Source organism: Opisthorchis viverrini, assembly GCF_000715545.1.
Source record: "Opisthorchis viverrini unplaced genomic scaffold opera_v5_303, whole genome shotgun sequence".
NCBI lineage: Eukaryota > Metazoa > Platyhelminthes > Trematoda > Opisthorchiida > Opisthorchiidae > Opisthorchis > Opisthorchis viverrini.
The window spans coordinates 570,543-590,291 of record NW_008751963.1 but is presented as its reverse complement, the minus strand read 5'-3'; the positions used below and the strand labels follow the sequence as shown (position 1 = coordinate 590,291).

The following is a 19,749-nucleotide window of genomic DNA, read 5'->3' as shown; positions in this document are numbered from 1 at the left end:
TATACACATCATGATAATTGTCACTCCAAGTTTACAAATTAATGTGCCATCTGTTACAAGGCAACCTATACTCGCACCAACTTTTGCCTTCTGAAATAGTTTAACTGATCCAACTTTGCACAAATTCACTTGCGACCAGATCCAGTATAAACACACAAGCCAAGTGACCATAATCTTCTAGCCGCGCTAACCGTTGTATGTATTTTCGCGGGACCCCTAGAGCAACAAATGATGAATCGGTTTGTGTGTCTGCCGCGCATCTGGTGACGTCTCTTCTGCAGGTGGTAATTTCAAGTGACTGACCACATTTCGTGAACCTCCTCTGTGGCGATTTACTCTCCATGATGAATCCGAAGTTGTACAGCCTCTCCTAAAGCCAATATATTACGTTTTCGTGTACCTCTGTTGTGAATCGACGAGGTGACTTTCCCTGTGAACAAAACACAGTCTGTTCTAAGCTGTCTGACCAAGCTTGCATATCTCTTGGTGTGAGTAATGTCCGAGATGGTTAAAGCGGAACGGTCATCCGTTAGGCAGACTGCATGCGAAAAGGATCCCATGGAATATATCTGTCTTTCGAGCTATTGGGATCTTCCATCACCCGTGAACTGCCGAGAAAGTTGGTTTGATCTTGTTAGAATTCAACGAACGCCCAGTGTCGACCTACGGGCGGACAACCGGAAATACTCTGTGGACCAAAAAGATCCACGTTCTCCATTGCTAAAAAACCTCCTTAATGCCAAAATTTGAACAATATTTAAGCAAATGAGGATTCATTTAAAAGGATTCCCACAGCAATTTGGATTGCACAGAAATGGGTTAGCTATAAAAAGTTTGAGTCACTATTCGTTCTTCATCATCATCACCGCCATTGCAAAAACACTGGAGGAAAATACCTGTGGTTTACTACCTTACAACCATGTCAGTACATCTGAACAAAACCTTATGTCTGAGTTACTCACACCTCCAACACTTAGTCAGACAGTGTGCATAGAAATTGATATTCACTGATATCGGTTGGCCGTCCTATTGTTCAATATCTCCAGCCCAGAACAAGGAAGGCCCCATCCCATTTGGTGAATAGCCCCTAAACTTTCTGTACATTCACTCACACCGCCTATAGCTAATGGCAGTGTAGTCTACCTGTGTTGAAGGTCGACTCGTATGCGGAGGTCACCATGCGACCAAGCGGCTTCGGTTGTTTCGGAAGTCAGTATTGAATGGAAACAATCTGCGATCGGCACACATTTGCAACCGTCGTCCAGTCCAAGACGACCATCCAGCTGAGTCTCAGCATCGCTAATTCTACCTACCTGCGCATTCTTATCCCCATCAGCCACAACAATATCTGGGCTCTTAACCCAGACTGCCTTTAAGACTATCAGAGGTACAGTCTGTTAGGATTTAAGCTGATGCAATGCACATGTAGCGTTATCGGCTCGTTTACAGGATACTCACATACACGTTGCCAAACGAACTACACGGAAGCTACTATCAAAGGGCAGTCAGTCAGGCAGAGAGGCTTCAGGTCAGTGGCTTAGGGCAATATCAACCCCTGCTAAACCGGCTACAACGGCCTCTGCACCACCATAGGTGCGCAACTGGAGGTAACAGGAAACTGAGCTGGAGAGGTCAGCTCAACTACCCTACTTGGGTCTTTGTTTCAGATAGACAGCACAAACTTATAGAAAGCGAGTATAGCGTACATTCAAGCGAAGCCTACGGTTCAGCATGTTTCAGAGTGCAACCGTTGAAGGCTTCCAGATGAACTAAGCGTTTAAAGGATGATTTGAAAAGAACGAGAAGATTCGGACCCAACCGGAAAAGTTTAAAAGCTTTCTTGTCTGAAAACAATCGTACCACATTGCCCCACGCCCGCATTTCCTCCGAATGCTAACGGTATTGTGTGTGTCGTTGATTATACCTTATTTCTTAAGTTATTCCTCCGTCTTTATACAGATTTCGGTGATCGTCCAGGTAGCCAGACTAAAACCTCAACCTTATCTATGCGGACGTCCAAATTTCACAATGCGTTCGTACAACCAAGACCCACCTTTGAGATCCGCATTTGCTTCGGAACCTCTGAACCCACACTGCTTTTTTTCAAGGACGAAGGTCATTCTTCATCTTTACTCGAGATGAACCAGTGATCAAGGCGCGAACTTACTGACCGGTTTAAACTTGATATCTCAACTGTGCTTGCCTAGGATTTGGCAACTCTGCAGCGGTTCAGCCCTCGTGCTTTCTTTGTCAGACCGAATGCGTGTTACAGCTGAATGATCGATTACTTTGCCATAACATTTACTATGGGGTATCGGATATGAACAAGGTACCGTGTAACTGGTGTCCGTGAGCAGTCACCCAACTCTTCACTAACATTTGTTAATCAAACAGGCATCAACCTGGGTTCAGTTCTCAGCGGGTGTCACCTTGAACTAGCAAGGGCAACTGCCACTGTGTACACTTATTAGCGGCCGCCCCAAGCCTTCGACGTTGCTCTGAGCCACATCCTAAAGCTGTCACCTTGTCGTCGTGGTTAGGCTTCTGTAGCGCAATAATCATGCGAGCTGTACTGGCTGGAGATCACCTCCTAAAGGTTTGATCATGCCGGGAAGGCCCACGGTGATGAAGAACAGCGAGTCCTTTTACTGCGACTAATCGTACTACTAGGCGTTCTGGTGGTAAAGTCGTACTGTACGATGCAATGGGAATGTGAAGGTAGTAAGGCATTTCCCCCAGGTGACCAGCGTGTCCATATTCATGGAAGCAGCAATACTGTCTTCCCCCGAGAAAGGACGGGTTAGAAGAGGTCAGTCTGAAAAACCGCACACCCCGAACGCCCAACGGTGAACTTTGAGCGCCGGCGCATTATTCAATATTCGATATTCAAAATATTTTTCAAACCCGAGAGCTTGATACTGCTCAAAAAGCACCTGGTGCGCACAACCGCATCTGGACTGAGACATTAATGCTTTATTCCGTGCACTCTCAAGCCAGGCTAGTTCCTTACAGCCAAATGAGTCGGTCCATTGAATCATTTGCTCTGGGAGGGGTCCCCGAAGTGACCCATAAAAACCGCTGTCTCGTGGTTCATACTTTTGAGTCATAGGCTAGGGGCAGGGTCCCCAAACAGAACCCAACATCCCTCCGTTGGTGAGTCCCAGTTTCAGCAACCGTAATCCAATTTATCAGTGTTCATCTGTACTGTTGTTCTGTTGATCCCTCTAATCCGTGGTTATCCAACTCGATAACAGCACAATCGAATTGCTCACAGGCCCGGTTCAACGCGTAAGACGATAACTCAAAGTACTGGGACTCGGAGTCATAAAACCGTCGTTATTTTATTTCTCTCAGTCTATCTGATTTCGCTATGAGTGAATGTGTTTTGGGTACCGCCAAACTGTTACAAGTGACTTCCTGCGGCTTATGCAATATAAGAATTGACCAGCCAGCAGACTGCCAATCTACCCAACTGTTTTGTCTCCATCCCGGCCTCAACGCCCACCTGCGTGCTAAGTTTGTACTTGTGCCACAAGTGATATTTTGCGTATCTCTAGTTAGAAATGTGAGCCTATTCTTCGAGTGCATTGTGCGATTCCGTCTGATGTCCCGACCGGCGGGGTTTGCTTGAGTGTGCTGGTGGCTTCATGGCTCGCCTGGAAGCTCACAGAAAGAGGCGAATAACTCGTGACGTTTGGCAAAAGATATCATCTGGATGAGAAGCTGCTGAACGTGACCTCTTGAGGCCATGTTTAGTGTTGCCATTTTCTGTGGGGATTTTATTAGTTCCAGCTTCTCATTAATAGATTTTTCGATATGCTGGAAGTGTTTTAGTCATTCAGCAGTTGCCTGATTCATGCAGGGATTAAAAACGTATGCACGAAACAACTTTTTTTTCGAATGAATACACTTTTTTCCATCTCATTTAGCCTTTTATTGTCGAAGAACGGCCATATACCCGTTGCGGCTCAGCAGCGTCCAATGCGACCCATCCGAGAAATCGAAAAAGTTTCTGTCTCATAGCTGAGGAGAACGCCCGCAGCACGCTTCAGGTAAATTGAAAACGTTTTCCATTTCCGTCCTCAGTTCATTATTAGACTCTCCTCTAACGCTGTCTTATCATCATCCTAGATCGTAGTGTCATGTTGGTGGTTTACGATTCCCCTCCTAATATCTTTGCCGATGCACTGTTGTCACACTGCCAATCCCCAGAACCAGTTACAATTCCACCCCTGAAGTGTTTCCGCGTTCGCTTCCATTTTTCACGATTTGTCCTCTCAAGTGGAGTAGTACAGGCAAGCCTTTTCTCACAATCTTCTGTCTGCGTCAACACGGCCGTCGATAAGTCCATTTGTTTTCAGTCATGGAACGAACCCTGTTCTTGTATAAATACGAATAAACTTAAGTATAGGCGAACCTTTTAACGTATTGGTCGAATGGGCTGACCAATATGTCACCTAGGTACGTTTGGTGATCCTCACTGAAAATGCTATTAGTTACAACTCAAAATATCGTCCAAAACTATTGTTATTTCGACCAGTCGCGTAATAAAGTTAATGCAGTCAAACACCAGATATAAAAATTCAGGTATATCCGGGCAAGTACGTATTTCGCCACATCCCTCACGATGACGGACGGACTTCTAAACGGATTATTCCACCGCCAACAATACTGCCGCATGATTGATAGTGCGATTAGGGACCTGTAGTAGGCGAACACTCCAGCATTGTTACACGAGAACCAACTCAAGTTGTTAATGGTGTTTCCTCGACAGCACCAACCGAACGTGTAAAGAAGTTGTTAGCTGCGCAGGAAAGAATCAACGGTCAACTAGGTACACGCTTTTCGAACTAAACTTTATGTGCACTGGATAATAATTGCTCCGAACACAGTATGAAATAGGGGGGTCTTCAACGATCGTAAAGTGTGCTCAATACACAATAATAATGATAATAATAATAATGATAATAATCGGTTAGCAGTAGTACCTAAACACCGTCCAAGAGTGTATCTGTGTACCACACCCTTTTCCAAACTGTATTGATTCTTCGACGGTGAAACACTCATGATAAAAACTATGGAACGGGTATTTTAGGCTCCCGTCCTTTTTTAAGATTTGGCACTATCCAGAATATGGATGCAATCCGATTTCTAAACCGCCATTGTTGACACTGTGAACTTACCTTTTCCGCTCATGCCCATGGAATACGTTAGTTGGTACTATATGCATTTTTGTGGTCTAGGCGAATGGGTTCATAACAGCATAATGGCGTCAATACCGTCCTGCAATCATCAATTGTGCTCTCGTCCTGTCACCAAAACCAGTCTGTGCTTGAAAGCCGAGAAGCACTGTACGGTTGTTTCATCCGTACAAAGAATCATCAGCGGCGCACAACCCAGGGAATTCACAGCTTCGAACCCGCGACCTTCTGGCCAGTGGCTGAACTCTTAACCGTTCGGCCAAAAGCTGCTGAACAGCAGTGTGATTAGGGCCCCACAATCGCTTGAACTTGTAACCAATAACTGAAAGGGATTTGATAAGGTGCGTCTTATCCCAACCATGGGACTCGATTACTCAGCCTAGGTGATGGCAACTAAGCACTAAAGACAGCTTCCAATGGGTAGGTTATCGGAAGGTTAGAAAAAAGAATTCAATAGTTCGGATGTTCAGTGAATCAATTTAACGGAGGGTGTTGTGATAGCTGGCTGGAATCCCATTTGTTCATCTTTCGCCCCGTCGCTATAAACAGTCCTCGATTGATAGAGTGGAAGGGTGTTTCTGAAAGCCAATGCGAAGATCTGCCAGCCTCCTAGATTTTCCCACTGAACTAGGTGCAGCCCGTGGAGATCACAAACAAGAAAGTTAGTCCACCGGAATACGTTGCCCGTGTTCCCTACGAATGTTTCGGTATTACACCACAGGCTCCCAGATATGCCTTTCCACTACCATCCATTCTTCATCGGTGATTGTATTAAACCAGCGCACAAGCTCATTGCCATTGTAACCGCGCTGCTCGTACACCATCAATATCTGTACTCTGTCGTCCACTGCCAGTGAAAATCCGTTCATCTTGGGTGCTCGACACCGTCACAATCGCCTAACCCTTAGCATTTCCAGCTACATCTGACGGCTTCACTTCTGTCACCCACGGGTGCGTGAGCCATGTTAATTTTATGTCACCAGCCGTCCAAACAGCACCGTGGGTTAGTTCTGGCATGTTTTCCCACAATGGACAAGTCCGAGTTAGCTGGCCTCATCTGAGAACTCCTGAGGTTTTGCCGAATTTCGCTGACTGTTCACTACCGGGGTGAATTTATCTTGAGCAACTTGGGTTTCGGATAATGCCAGTTTCATATCCAACTAGATAAATAATACTAACAATATTAATACTAATAATGTTACAGTAATAAAGTAAATGTGCCTTTTTGTTGGCTCCCGATCCCCTCATTGGTTTCTGAAATGTCACGGATTCTGGACTTTTTTACACTGTTGTGCTGAACTCCATGGTCCGCCTGAACAGTACATACCAGCGCTGCCACATTTGCCGAGCTATTTGTGTACTATTTGCGCTAAGTTTGACCTAAGCTACTTGCATTTTTTAGTTCAAGTGTATATGCCTATTTCGGGTTCTTTTTTCTTTTACATAACACCCTTGCTAGTCGGACGGAATGTGTTTGGGTAGCATAACCACTTTCAGAGTCATCGTGTTGTTATCAATGGTTTGTCCTTTTATCGGCTAATCAAGGTTCACCAAATATATCGCTTTCTCGTAGGAGGATCTCACGGATCCCGATGCTCACCTTCCGTACAAACCGTCCGCTGATGATCAGAACGAAATGGCCTCCTCCGCGGATATCAACGATCCAGAAGAATATGATCGCATTTTCAAACCTCGCCGAACCGTTGCCCGAAGTCCATCACGTGCCTTCAGTTCAGCGAACAAAACTTCTAAAGCTACCCCAGCCCCGTCCTCTGCCCGTCGCATTTCTCCTCCGGAAACCACAGCACACTCCGGCACTGCCTCCATATCTGAGCGCTCCACAGCCAATGTAGTTAATGATAGGAACCAGCAAGTTCACGGACAACACGTCAGAGTCGAGGACACTGCTTTCGTCCCACCGCCCATCAGGCGTGTTCAGTCCACCATGCAAACAAAATCAAGTAGGGCTTCTTTTGATTCATTCAATTCACCTTTCTCATAGTGTGGGATATTTTTTAACACTTTGTCCAATCATTCTCATAGTTGGGAAAATTTTTAACACTTTGTCCAATCAATGTCAGTCACTGCTGTTTGTCGGAACTCTTAATTCCCCCAGTGAATGCTATGTCTGGATAGTTCGTCTGTATAAAAACAACCAGCTGGTTGTACAGCACTATGAATCAATCTGCCTAGCCTTGAGGGATAGTCTTCTGTCCATTCAGGACAATCACACGTGTTGCGACAGCGGTGCTCAGCGGGAGGCGATGAATCTACCAAAGAACGAGAGTCATTTTGTGTTGTCTCTTTTATCCTTCCGTGGAGATGATGACTTTCTAAGATTCGTTGACTATGCAGAATGTAGTTACAACCCCGTCTATGAATGGCCCCTTTTGCTCAGACCAGGTCGATTCTTTTTCAATTTTCATCTTGTGTGTGTGTTTACTCCAAGAAACCTCGAGCTCACAGATCGCCGTTCGTCGGCTAGGAACATTGCTAGAAATATATTCACGTGAACGGATAAGCGTAGCATCATATACTTATCTTTCGCAGTGGTGGGTTTTTTCGACGACAAAGGTGTTTCATTTCGTCTTGTAAGTGAAACCAATCTATGCTGAAAAGCCGAGAAACAATGTACAGCTGTTTTATCCTTATTGGGAGTCATCAGCAGTGCGCATCTCACGAAAAACCGGAGAGTCTCGAACCCACGACCTCCCGGCTAGCAGTTTGAACAGCTAACCGTTCGGCCACGAGGGGCTGATCAGCAGTGTGATTAACTCGCACTTAGACAGCACGTAGCGCCGCCCATCCTTCAATCACGGGATCCACAACACGTGGTCACACGTGTTGACTGACTCGTTGAGCAACGACTTCTCAGGTGGAAATTTCACTCATCGGATAAAGTGTATTCTTCCACTAAACTACTTATAGATTGTCGGTGGTGTGAGGAGATTCGCGGCTTTTCAGCATAGATTAGCTCCACCTACAGGACGAAATCTCCACAACAATCGCAAATCTCCCCACACTACCAAAGGTGTTTCACTATGTCACAATGATCGAGACCGCTGAGGGGCCAGGCTTTTTGGAGCTAGTCAAATTCTCACTCCGGATGTGTATGTTATTCACGAAGAGGCCTGTTCCCGCTTGGTCGGTAGACCAAGTCTCGTCTCCCGCCGTCTATGTTGCGCTGTGCTGCAGTTGGAGGTCATCGGGCTTGCCTATCACATTTATACCCCTCAGGTGGATACTCCACACCAGCAGCCCTGGACGAGAATACTTTTTACCCTCACGGCCACAGTTGGCCTCAAAATAGTAAATGGGAAAGTATAAGGTACCTTAGCATTTGTTTACAGTCAATCCTACCAATTTGGTAAAGGTAATACGAAACGAGGTCGCTGAAAATCCGAGAACTAAGTCCGGTTGGAGTATCCTGAATAGGAGGAACTCACCAATAGGTCTTACTCACGCTACAAGTAGTATCTTCCATTGATTAAACATACCGCGAATCCTTACAACAGGTCCTATTGCAGTGGTGTATGCCCTTCTTAATGGACAGCGTTGCCTGCATATAACTGACTGACGAACCACACACTCTTTGTCAAGAGTCACGACGAATTACCGTACTGTTCGTTATGTTTCGTTGCTGTGTACTGTGCATATTGTTTCAACCTTTCCTGTTATTCTACTGAAATTATTTGTCTTCCTGAGGAGTTCCACTTAGGGTGTGAACAGGTGAGAACGAGTGTAGTAGTAGTAATATATAGGAGTTGAAAAGCCTTCGCCAGTAAAAGAATAATTCAAGAGCTTTCGGGTACATACTGCCACTGAGTTTATTTCATTTTCTATTCAGGCCGCCCTACCTCTTCCCCTGGAATTACGGCTCCTTCACAGCGTTTGGTTTCTGACGATGTGTTGACAGTAAGTCCACACAATGGTTCGTTTCGAACTATTCACGTGATCTGATGTTTTGAGCGGCCAGATGCTAATGATGCTCAAACTAACATTTACTGGAGTTATTTTTCTTAATGGTTTGAATAGCCCACTTGAATTCAGTCCACGCACACTTCCTTGTTTATTTGTTCACACTGCCTCCGAAGACGGCTTCCGCGCTCAACATGGCATAATGTTGTACTGTTTGTCAAAAATACGCCTCATCAGAATCCAATTCTGGCAGCAGCCCTGGCAGTCTCAGGGCTAATCACCTCTAGAAAATCCAAAGTCCTGCAGCTTCTAACGTACTTTATCATTACTCAGACACAGCTGTCGAATAAACTTACAGTGTTATGCCGTCTCTTGGGAAAGCACATTCGTCGGGCTTTCTTTCATCCGCGGGCGTTCCCTCTTCTGAGCTATAATGAGACGTCGCGTGGATTTGATAACGCCGGTTTCTCAATACTGTTGCACACCCCCTGATTGAGACATACTGATGCAACGCGGTAAAACTGCTAGCCCATTCCTGTCATTCAGGCCACTATGAATCGAAATTTATTAACACAGCTGACATCTGCGATAGACGTTTAGAGAGTCAATGTCCTTCAATCAATGAAGGACTGGTTCTCCTCGTGTATGAGTTGCACTGGAAAGTATCCCGGGTCTACGGCAGTGTCTCATTGTGTAGAGAAGATACTGTGTTCCAAATCCTAGCACCTGAATTGCGTCTAGTTAGTTCTGAAAAGCCCAAGGAGCCATACTGGAACCATGAGCAATCAAGAGACTAGACTTTCGGAGTTGACGTTTTATTGTCTCCGTTTTCATCAGGGGCGTGAGATGGCTCAAGTGGTTAGAGCGCCAATCTACTGACCGGAAAGCCTGTGGTTCGAATCCGACTTCCGCCTCTCGACTTCCCCTGTCTAGGCTTGGGAAACCTGGCAGTATCTCTGCCCTCGTGCTTCCTTCGGGTAGCGTGGCAGCCAGACACCGGAGGGGTGTTACAGCTGACAGATTTCCGTTGTCATCAGATACGTTGGACTGTTATTTAATCCAGTTAACTACTAAATTTTCGAGTTTGCTGTTCGTCATTGTTGATTGCACAGCCTTGACGGTGAGTGAATGTGAACAGTAATTTAACAGGACGTTACTTTGGTCGTTCGTTTTCTACCAGCATGAGTGTTCCGGGTGTCAATCGTACAAGTTTTGGAGATTCATTCCATGAACGTTTTGCGCGTTTACAGCAAGGCCTTCTAAAACGGACGTGAATTGTTTGGTGCCACTTTCCGGTTTCCGTCGGGTTACTGAATTACCATGGAATTTGTGAACGCTGTTATTTCACAGAGAGATGGTCTAAGTGGTTAGAGCGCGAATTTACTGACCAAAAGGTCCGTGGTTTGAACCTGACATCTGCCATTCGACTTCTCCTGTCTAGGCTTGGGCGAACTGGCAGTATCCCAGCCCTCGTGCAACCTTCGGGTCGCATGGCAGTTAGGCACCGAAAGGGTGCTACAGCTGAACGATTTTTTTTATTTCACAACCCCTTAAAAGTTAACCAACCTCCTGTGAGGTACATTGTTCCCTCATATAATATAATGGATTTCTTCAGCCAACGGTTACGTATTCTGCCCCTAATTGACTTCAGGTTGTCCAAGAACTAATTGAATGTGGAATTTTTTAGCAACAACGAAAAACCACCCACTGGAATGCACAAATCATCGTTACTGATTAATGATAACTGTTAGTAAGGGTCTCTCAAGAGGCGCCTCACTTGAATTCAGACAATCGACTTCACGAGTCCCCCAAACCCCTATATATTGTGTTCCATCCTCAAGAGTCGGTTTCACTAGTCGAAATGTTTCTATCCTTGAGGTTCTGCTTTTCGATTACTAATAGCCACATTCTATAAGAAACGAAGTTTGCGTCCCATGTTTGCTGAGCTACAAACGCTTCTTCACCAACCGAGGTGACATCTTCGGTGCGTCGGTATGCAGGCCCACACAGATGTGATTCATTTAGATGCCTCAATACATGAACTCTTCCCCGGTTATCTTCCAACTAAACATGCCTTGTTTTGCAATTAAACTGTCTAACTCCACTACTTACTATTCAGGAATTCGTCCAAAACGCAGCCGATTCCAAGCTTGGTTCGGTCATTCAAGCAACTCGTGCCGACACTCCCAATGCGGCAGCCGATCCTTCCGAGTCCGAGTGGCTAGCCAGTATACGCAAGTCGCACAATCTATTCATGACCGTTATGTCTGCGCGGGTAAAGGGAATTTCCACAGTTCGTATGATGTGGACACGGGACAACATTCGAACGGCTGTGGAAACCGCTCTGATGATGAACGAGCCTGCAATCGTTGTTGATGTTCTCAGTATATTGGCGCAAAACAGGTCAGTGGTCCACTTTCTTTCGTCATTTTTTTTAATTTCAACGGTTCTGTTCTCTTCTTGCCTCGTTGCTAATTCATGGAAATAATTTATTGGTGGTGGAAACTTCAGGTAAACATGAAAACAAGTTCTTTCGGTAATTTAGTAGAAAGTATTTCTTGTCTCTTGTTAAGCGCGGTCCAACTAAGGGGTCTAGACAGCGAACCGCCCAACTCTCTGAAGCATAGCACTTGTGCCTATTCAACGTCCATCTTTGTCTACGTGAAATACTTGTTGTTCCTTACTTCAGTTTTTTTTGTTTTCGCTTCTAACCCCGAAAATTTTTATTGTATACACGTATCCAGTGATCCACTGGACCTCATTGTGATGTGCTACTTTTATTTTAGCAAACTGTGGAATTTGGAGCTGGCAACGGTTATCCTACCTCATTTGGTACCGCTAATCCGAAGTAAATATTCCAGGTACGTGATGCGATTTCATGCACTTTACCCCGGCAAGCTCCTGTTATTTGATAACGCCAACCCGGATTTCTTGACAATTCTCAGTTGCTGTATGTTGCGTCTTGCTGAACTTTAGTGCAACTCTGTATCGGTCCCTTGGCTTCTGCTCTGCCCACTATAGTATAACAAAAGGCACAGTAGCTTTACATAGCCTTTCATGGAGACAAGGGAAAATTATTACAACTGTATTTATAGGGTAGTCACAGAGTGTTCCACAAGGTCGTGCCAGAATCTCCGTGAGGGGGCGAGAAGCGTCGAGTCAGAGGTTCTCGATCCGGATTTGCCGGAATTCTGACCAATCAGTGCATGCCTTCTTTTGGTCCGTGTCCCGCACGTGACATCCGTCCAAATGATGTGATGTTCGGTTATTAGGGACGGCTGACCTCCGGACACCTTCCCCTTCAGAAGGCTGTTCAACCGACTACTGCTTTGGATTCCTGGAGGTGTTGTCGCATTTCGGTCCGTCCCTGGGGCTGCCAGCATGCTGATCTGGGATCCGGTACCCTCCACTTGGGAGGTATGTCACGGCTGTCCGGTGTCCCATGCGACGTGGTCCCCTCACCGAACCGCAGTCTGTTGCCTTGACACGGCTGTGCTGATGATCTTACGTGTGCCTCGTGTTTGACATAGTCGGCCCTGCGTCCACCGTGGAAAGCATTCCCCATATCCTCGAATCAGTGGTTGGTCTCTGTGTGACTGTTGTGGCGTCCCTTCTGCCGACCCCTCTTTTTGACTTTCCGGATAGCAGTAGAACGATCCGCATGAACCTGTGACTGAAGGGTTCGGACCTGCAGACAGGATTCACCAAATTGGACGGAAGTGAGAGGGCTACCGCTGGCGGACGCCAGAAGCTCAGATCACTTCTCCAACTCGCTGTGGTGTGAAGCACCATTTACTGAATGTGATGGTCGTATTCCTTTATCCACTGCGTAACATTACGAACTAGGCTTGGATTCACAGAAACACTCACTGGCTTCGCTTTTCGACTTATTCGCCAGGCCAGTTGCGAGGTCGCATTGAATAATCACGAGTTTGTTAGAACGTGTTTTCATTTGTCCCCTCCTCCCATTGTTGACGGGAACGTTTGTTTCTCATGTTATATAGATGACCGCCACTGTGTTTGCCAACCCGGGCAATAGAAAAGGAACGTTTAAAATGGAGTAGAAAAACTCCCTGTGTTCGTCACGTAAGGCGAGATTGGATGACGTGATTATTCTGCTCAGTAAATTGGAATACACCAAAACGAGGTCACGCTTTTCCAACCCCAAGCAATATCAACTATGAATTACTGAAACAAATCATATTTGGAATCACTATCTGTGGTAGAACTCGGTCTGATTGGCCTTTATCTAAGCCCTTGTGGGTTCGTATGTGACCATTCGCGTTACCACTTTTCCATGCATAGATTGCGCGAAAAGAAACGCAGTTGAATTTTCTCGTGTGACCGAAAATTTATCTTGCTACTTGCTGTTAACATGGGTTCATCTACACATCTGCTCTAATCGACTCTCCTTTCATCTGCAGACATGTGGAAACAACGTGTAGAACGGTTCACTTAATTTTGAAGAACTTCGCCCAACTTATTAAGCACACTCTTGACGGCCCCACTCCACCAGGTGTGGATCTCATGCGAGAAGAAAGGTGAGTCGATTGCGGTTTATCGTACCCTTGGTGGTCTGCATTCAACAAACACGACCGAACGAATAGCTTATAGTCCTATTGCCAGTTCTCAGTCAGAAGGATTTTCCTCGGAAGAACCTCAAGGGTGCAAAGAGACGGAAGTTCCAAACCATCCTGTTGAAGAATAACTGTTTTTGTGCAGTTTTTTGCTTCTTCCTTTGGTTACCCTCTCTTGACCGATATTCCTGGCAGATGTGGAGTCAGGGCGCGTGAACTGGCACCTTTTTCATGGCTGTGAAGTAATATTCGCTACGCTTTGTGTGCATGCAATTATTCGTCTCGTCTATGTTTTCCTTACGCTTGTACTACAGCTGTTTCAGTGCGGTACAATGACACGAAGATATCTTGTTGGCTTTCACCCTATAACCTCAATCTACTGACGGTTGATGGAAAACTTGATAAGGAACGAACAGCTGAAATGACCTCACCAAATAACCGAAATTCGGTGCGGAAGTTGCACGGAGTTTCTTCTACCGAGCGTGATTCGTTCTGACTAGCTGTTGATTTGTTCCGGCTGTGTATACTTAGTATGGCTATCTGTCTGAGCAAGGAAATGCTAACGGCGGAAGAGTTGGTATCAAGGACCCTAATGGCGCGGTGGTCAGCGCTTTCGCCGCTACTTGGGCTGAGTGGGCCCACATGTTCTTGTACGTGACCCGCCAGTTATTGCATGTATCTCCGAGCTTTTTCGATGCCCATTTGGCTGAAGTTACTCGATTCCCTTAACTTCCGATAGCTCATATGCAGAGTGTAGACCATCCCAGAGTAGAATAGTGATTTACCCACTAATTACGATAAATTGCGATAAATTAGCTCATGATATGTTGTCATACAATTACCTCACATCGATAGCTAACTACCGTCGGTCACCTTTGTTTGTTTTTCATCTCTTTACCCTCAAATCGTCTGCCACAATCGCCCATCGGTATTCTGCTTTTTTATTTTGCTTTCAGTTTGCCTTATGAGCTACCTATGGTTTGCATTCACTCTTGTCTTCAACTGTTCAACCGGAACTAGCATCTTATTTTCTGAACACTGTTGCTTTATTTCAGACAAAGAAAATGTCAGGAATGTATGGATCATTTACTTTCCATACGAACAGCACTTGAAACCAAAGAAGTTGCTTCGCGAGCCGGACAATACGGTCGAGAGCTTGTTGTTCAATTCCAGACATTGTCCTGATAGCCGACACACCCGGACGCATAATTCTATCCAACTTTCGCCTTTTCGACCCGATATGTTGCGCACTGTCATCACCGTGCTTAACGTTCTAGTACTCCTTCGCTCCCAAGAACCGTTCCTGTACATAAAACGCTTAACTCAATGTTTTTCTAGGCTCAAATATGTCCGTTTTATCCACCTCTCTCCCGTGTTTCTGAGATCTCGATAATTATTCTCAATTTCCACCCGGTTTCGTCTTTCATTAGAACATTTTTTCCAAAGTCCAAAGCAAAATACGCCCACGGATTTCCTGGTTAGTCTCTCAATGCATTCGCGTATTGTTTGCCTCCCGTGCCTAATATTGCTGTCAACTATCTGAAGGTTTCTTTCTGTGGCTGCCCCTCAACTCGACCGTTTTCTTGGTGCCGTGTCTCGATTGCGTCATCTTTTGCTTATGAGTCCCTTCATTTTCGATGAATCCTTCGCTGAACTTATGAGCTTGTGTCATTGCGCTCAGCAGCGCTTAGAGAACAGTTGGTTTCCGAAGGTGTCGTGTTTGCGCAGTCCGTGACAGTGTGCCGTCGAACTCGGTTTTCGCTGCTGTTCGATCTCACGCAGATCCTCAGTTGAAAATCAGGTCAGTTGACGAGTCCGTTCTTGGGACATTAGGCTGTTAAGACATCCATATCAACAGACATATTGGATATCACAGTGCGAATTATAGCCCTAGTTCCAGAATTAGGCAGTTTTGGTACTGCATACATGCGATTATTCAGTAACAGCGAACTGTGTCAGTTCGGAGTGTTCTGAAAGACACGTGTCGGTCGGTGTAGTAGTCCATGCAACATGCAGAGAAGCTGTCGCTGAAGAGGTTACTGGAGGTAGACTATAAAGCGCAAAATGATCTAATGTTTTTCGAACGCACGTAAACACAGTAAGCCGGCAGAAGGGTGTACAGGGGGTGGTCACAAGGCGGGCACAGCAAAAGGTGAGCTCACAGTTTATCCCGCACGCTGTCATCTCGCAGGGCGCGCGCGGACTGCTCTAGGGGTAGATACGGAGGACCACGTTAGGCGTCGAACGATAGTGGACATATTCCAAGCAGAGCGAATTCGCATCCATGCTGGATGATTTGACCTTGGTCTCTAGTTCGTGATGGAGCCCGCAGCGGGCTGGGACCTACCTGACTGTCCTCATTGTGCTGTAGGCAGTCGAACTGTCTCCTCACCTGGATCACAGTTACGAATGAAGCACACAAACGAATTGGAAAAAGGATGAGTTGGAGACGCAACTATCGATCTGTCCGTCGTATGCCTTTTTTCGCAAAATGAAGATACGGAAGCAGCAGCTGGTAGAAAGTGCCGATCTTTAACTGAACAAATCTCACGCAGTTCTGACTACCTAGATTTCCGCTTAATTTCCCAGTCGATCTTTTTCTAGGTATCGAAATTACCTTCCAATCGGTTGATTTGGTCGTGCTGAACTCAGGTCGTCGTGTCCAAAGGCGAGTTAATTTTCTAGTTACACAGACTAGAATGTATTAAACTGTGATAACCTACCTGCATTCTGCAGCTCGTTTTATCTTCTGGGCGAGGAGACATCCACGCGTCCGCCGAATTCGGCAGTCATTGTTACATGGTTGAGGGACGCTATGCACTCATGCCAATTCGGTGCGATCCCACCAGCTACCTCTCCACTCATCGCTCGTGTTGACCCGTTTATTTTTTGCGAATGTTCCACAAACTTTTGGACGTATGACGTGGTGTCCATCACTTAGGGTGGCTCTCCACAAGCAGTCCGATAAGCCCAGCTGCGTGATTGTGACCCAATTGGTCGGTTATAATCACTGTAGTATGTCCGATAATGTGAGGGAATTTGGTTAGTTTTATTTGCAATCTCGTCCGGTCAGTGAAGCCAATTTATCCTGGAAAGCCGACGAGCTCTGTACAAACGTTTCATTCTTATTATGAACCATTGGAAGTGCGAATCTCACAAAATTCAGAGAATTTCGAATCCGCAACCTTCCGGCCAATGATTAAAGAATTAGTCGCTCATGACCGAGCAGCTGTCAGTTGGACAGGATATAATGCTGTGGTGATGCAAATGGTATCGAATAATCTAAGTTATCCCGCCTCATGGTTTGGCATGTGCTTCCTACGGGCAAGGTAAACTGCTACTGTAGGACTGGGTGAGCTCTGAACCTAACCTCAGGCTTGTGGATGAACGATAGAGGTAGCAGACAAATTTGTCTCCATGGGCAGCTGTATCAGTCCTGGTGGTCTCGCAAAGGACGATATTTCCATCCGGATTAGGACCGTCAGAGCTGCTTTTGTGAACCCACGTCACCTGTGGCGTAAACGTGACGTCAAGGGTCGAGTTTACGATACTGTGATACGTTTCACATTGCTGTACGGATCGGAGACCTGGCCACTGCCCACCAAGGATGTCGAAAGGATTTCAGTGTTTGACCATCGATGTCTTCGGAGTGTTGCCCGTCAATAACCGTCGGGGAAGGTTATTCCACGCACCAAACACCCAAAATTATAAAAATTGCACCAACTGATGTTGAAAATTTTTACTGTGTACTCACCATGTATTATTTAAGTAAACGGTTGGAACCTGTTGGCGAAATCTTTTCAAACAAGTAGTGCAAGTAGGCAAGCAGTGCGTTCCTCGAAGTGGTGAAGGTCTAGAGGAAAGAGTTCAAGCATCTCGAGAAGCATTTCATAATTGACACATTTGAGGCTAGCAACCACCTTCATAGCAGCTCATTGGAAACTTTCAGTGAGGGGTATCTCTTTCTTGCATCCTGCAGGACAACTTAAATGACGTACTAAGAGGGCGGTCTAATATGGGCCCCACAGTCACTCTAGATGCTTATGTAAACATTTCGCGAGAAAGTGTACCCAGTCATCTGAAGAGGGTCGATCGTATTTTGAACCTGTTCAATGGTAGGGTTAAAAGAACATGTTCGAAGAGAGCTAGACACCTAAATCCCTTTTGGGAACTGCATTCATACCGTCTTTTATTCCATTCTTCATGCACGACAAAAGCATTTGCTGAGTCTCCGCCGAACGACATATGGACGCACTTTTTGTTACTCGAGATTCGTCAGAGCGGCTCGGGGANAACGACATATGGACGCACTTTTTGTTACTCGAGATTCGTCAGAGCGGTTCGGGGAACACTAACTTTGCAGCTCCAAGGCTTCAGGTTGTCAGCATAGAGTAGATATGGACTTGGAAAAGCTTTCGGAAAGTTGCTCAATAGACCAAAACGAGAGTATTCCTGGTTAAAATTCAGTGAAGAACGGAGACGAAACCAAGTCGGATGATTTTAACTGGACTTGAAATTGGAATGTACCTCAAAAAGAAAGGTAATCGCTTCGTTTATCCGGCGTTGTCTCGTGCGCACAAGGTCTTGTATCGTGATCTCTATTTTCTTATGTTCCACTGTAAATTTTCTGATTTGAGGCGGTTCCAGATCTTAGGAGGTGCCATCCAAGTACTCTCTAGTTATATTTTTAAGGGACAGTCGTAGCACCATTTTGAGAGGACACCAAATGATTTTAGGTTGCTTCTAGTTTACTTGACTGCACACTGGTTACTTTGTAACGAAAACAGCAGAAGATCCATGGACTTCTCAGACAATGGTCCTATATCTATCATCTACTGAAGTTGGTCCTATTTTATCGTGGTTGAGGAGGATGCGCTCCTGAGAAGTTGCGATGTTCTGTATAGAGTTCCAGGTTCCTGGCTTAGTAACACGAGAGATCAGAAGTTGGTACGGGGTGCGTATATCTCGAGAAGCCTTATTTACCACTTGATCAATGAAACTTCTTTCGTTGGTAATAACCAGATCTACCACTGTTCGAAGCTGGCCCGTGCGGTATCAGGTGCGTGGATCGACATGCTGTTGAAAAACTCACCAGCACCGAGTCAAAATGTCTACCAGACCCGACGTGCTAGAACCCCTTCCAGGAGGTCTTGACGGCGTTAAGCTCACCTACCAGCAGGGGATACGTGAGGTAATAGCTGGAGGAGAGTTGCCCACTAGGTTCGCATGAGGATCAGATCGCCTATCGCAGACTTCAGTGCCGACGGTAGACGATGCCATGTAGGTGCGAGTCGGTTACACGCAGCGGAACTCTACTTCAAGTGCATCACAAGAAGTTTCGGAGGGGGTGTCCGAAAACACAATCGAAATGCGCAAGGCAGAATTTAAGCACAGCGCAACCTTATCAGCATTACCGTTTTTCACGGCGGCGTGAAAACTGAAAAACCATCTACCGAGATTTCAGCACCAGATGCATCAGATTCCATTTAGTGCAGTAATGGACGGTCACTCGATGCAATCAAGCTGTTGAATACCGGAAGCTTGTTGGAACAACGGAGGCAGTTTGCGGGTAATCACCTCCACACTGCTTATGTTGCATCCAAAGATTGGAAAAATATAGGTACTGTGCCAACGAAGAGACCAGTAGATTTATACTTCTACTCCTGCATCGATTCCAAAGCTTCGAAGCATCCCTCAGGACGAAGTTTTCCCTCATTTGTTGGAAACCTTTGATGGCTGCCATGCGCAGGGTGTGGAATGTCATATTTTGGAATCTTAGATGCATCTTGTTAAATGATTCGCGGCCGGTGTGCTTCCGCTGGGTTGCTTGTGTTTCAAGGCGCGTCTTGGTTGTCACTATGTTTCTGTGAAACTTGTCATATCATGTGCCGCTAGCATAAACCATATTGGGTATTGCTTCTCTGGGCACTCCTAAGCGTACCACACCTTCAATGCACCAAGCGGCCTCACGATTGAGTGAGGTTCACGTTGTTAAGTTGATTGCATCCGCCTCTATCCTCGCCCCTTTGGACTCACATGTCATCTACATCAAA

At 45.8% G+C, this 19,749-nt stretch overlaps 1 protein-coding gene across 1 annotated transcript in view; it reads left to right on the top strand.

Moving 5' to 3' along the window:
- Window positions 1-15,351, top strand: part of T265_09809 (hypothetical protein) — a gene marked incomplete at both ends in the record, with an annotated part of 30,275 nt that extends 14,924 nt beyond the window's left edge. Inside the window, 7 exons of the mRNA XM_009175986.1 lie at window positions 3,930-4,052; window positions 6,775-7,162; window positions 9,049-9,116; window positions 11,239-11,522; window positions 11,906-11,980; window positions 13,544-13,660; window positions 14,752-15,351. Of these exons, the coding sequence (XP_009174250.1) occupies window positions 3,930-4,052; window positions 6,775-7,162; window positions 9,049-9,116; window positions 11,239-11,522; window positions 11,906-11,980; window positions 13,544-13,660; window positions 14,752-14,881 (1,185 nt within the window). The remainder of the gene's footprint in view (window positions 1-3,929; window positions 4,053-6,774; window positions 7,163-9,048; window positions 9,117-11,238; window positions 11,523-11,905; window positions 11,981-13,543; window positions 13,661-14,751) is intronic.
- Window positions 15,352-19,749: the final 4,398 nt, after the last annotated feature.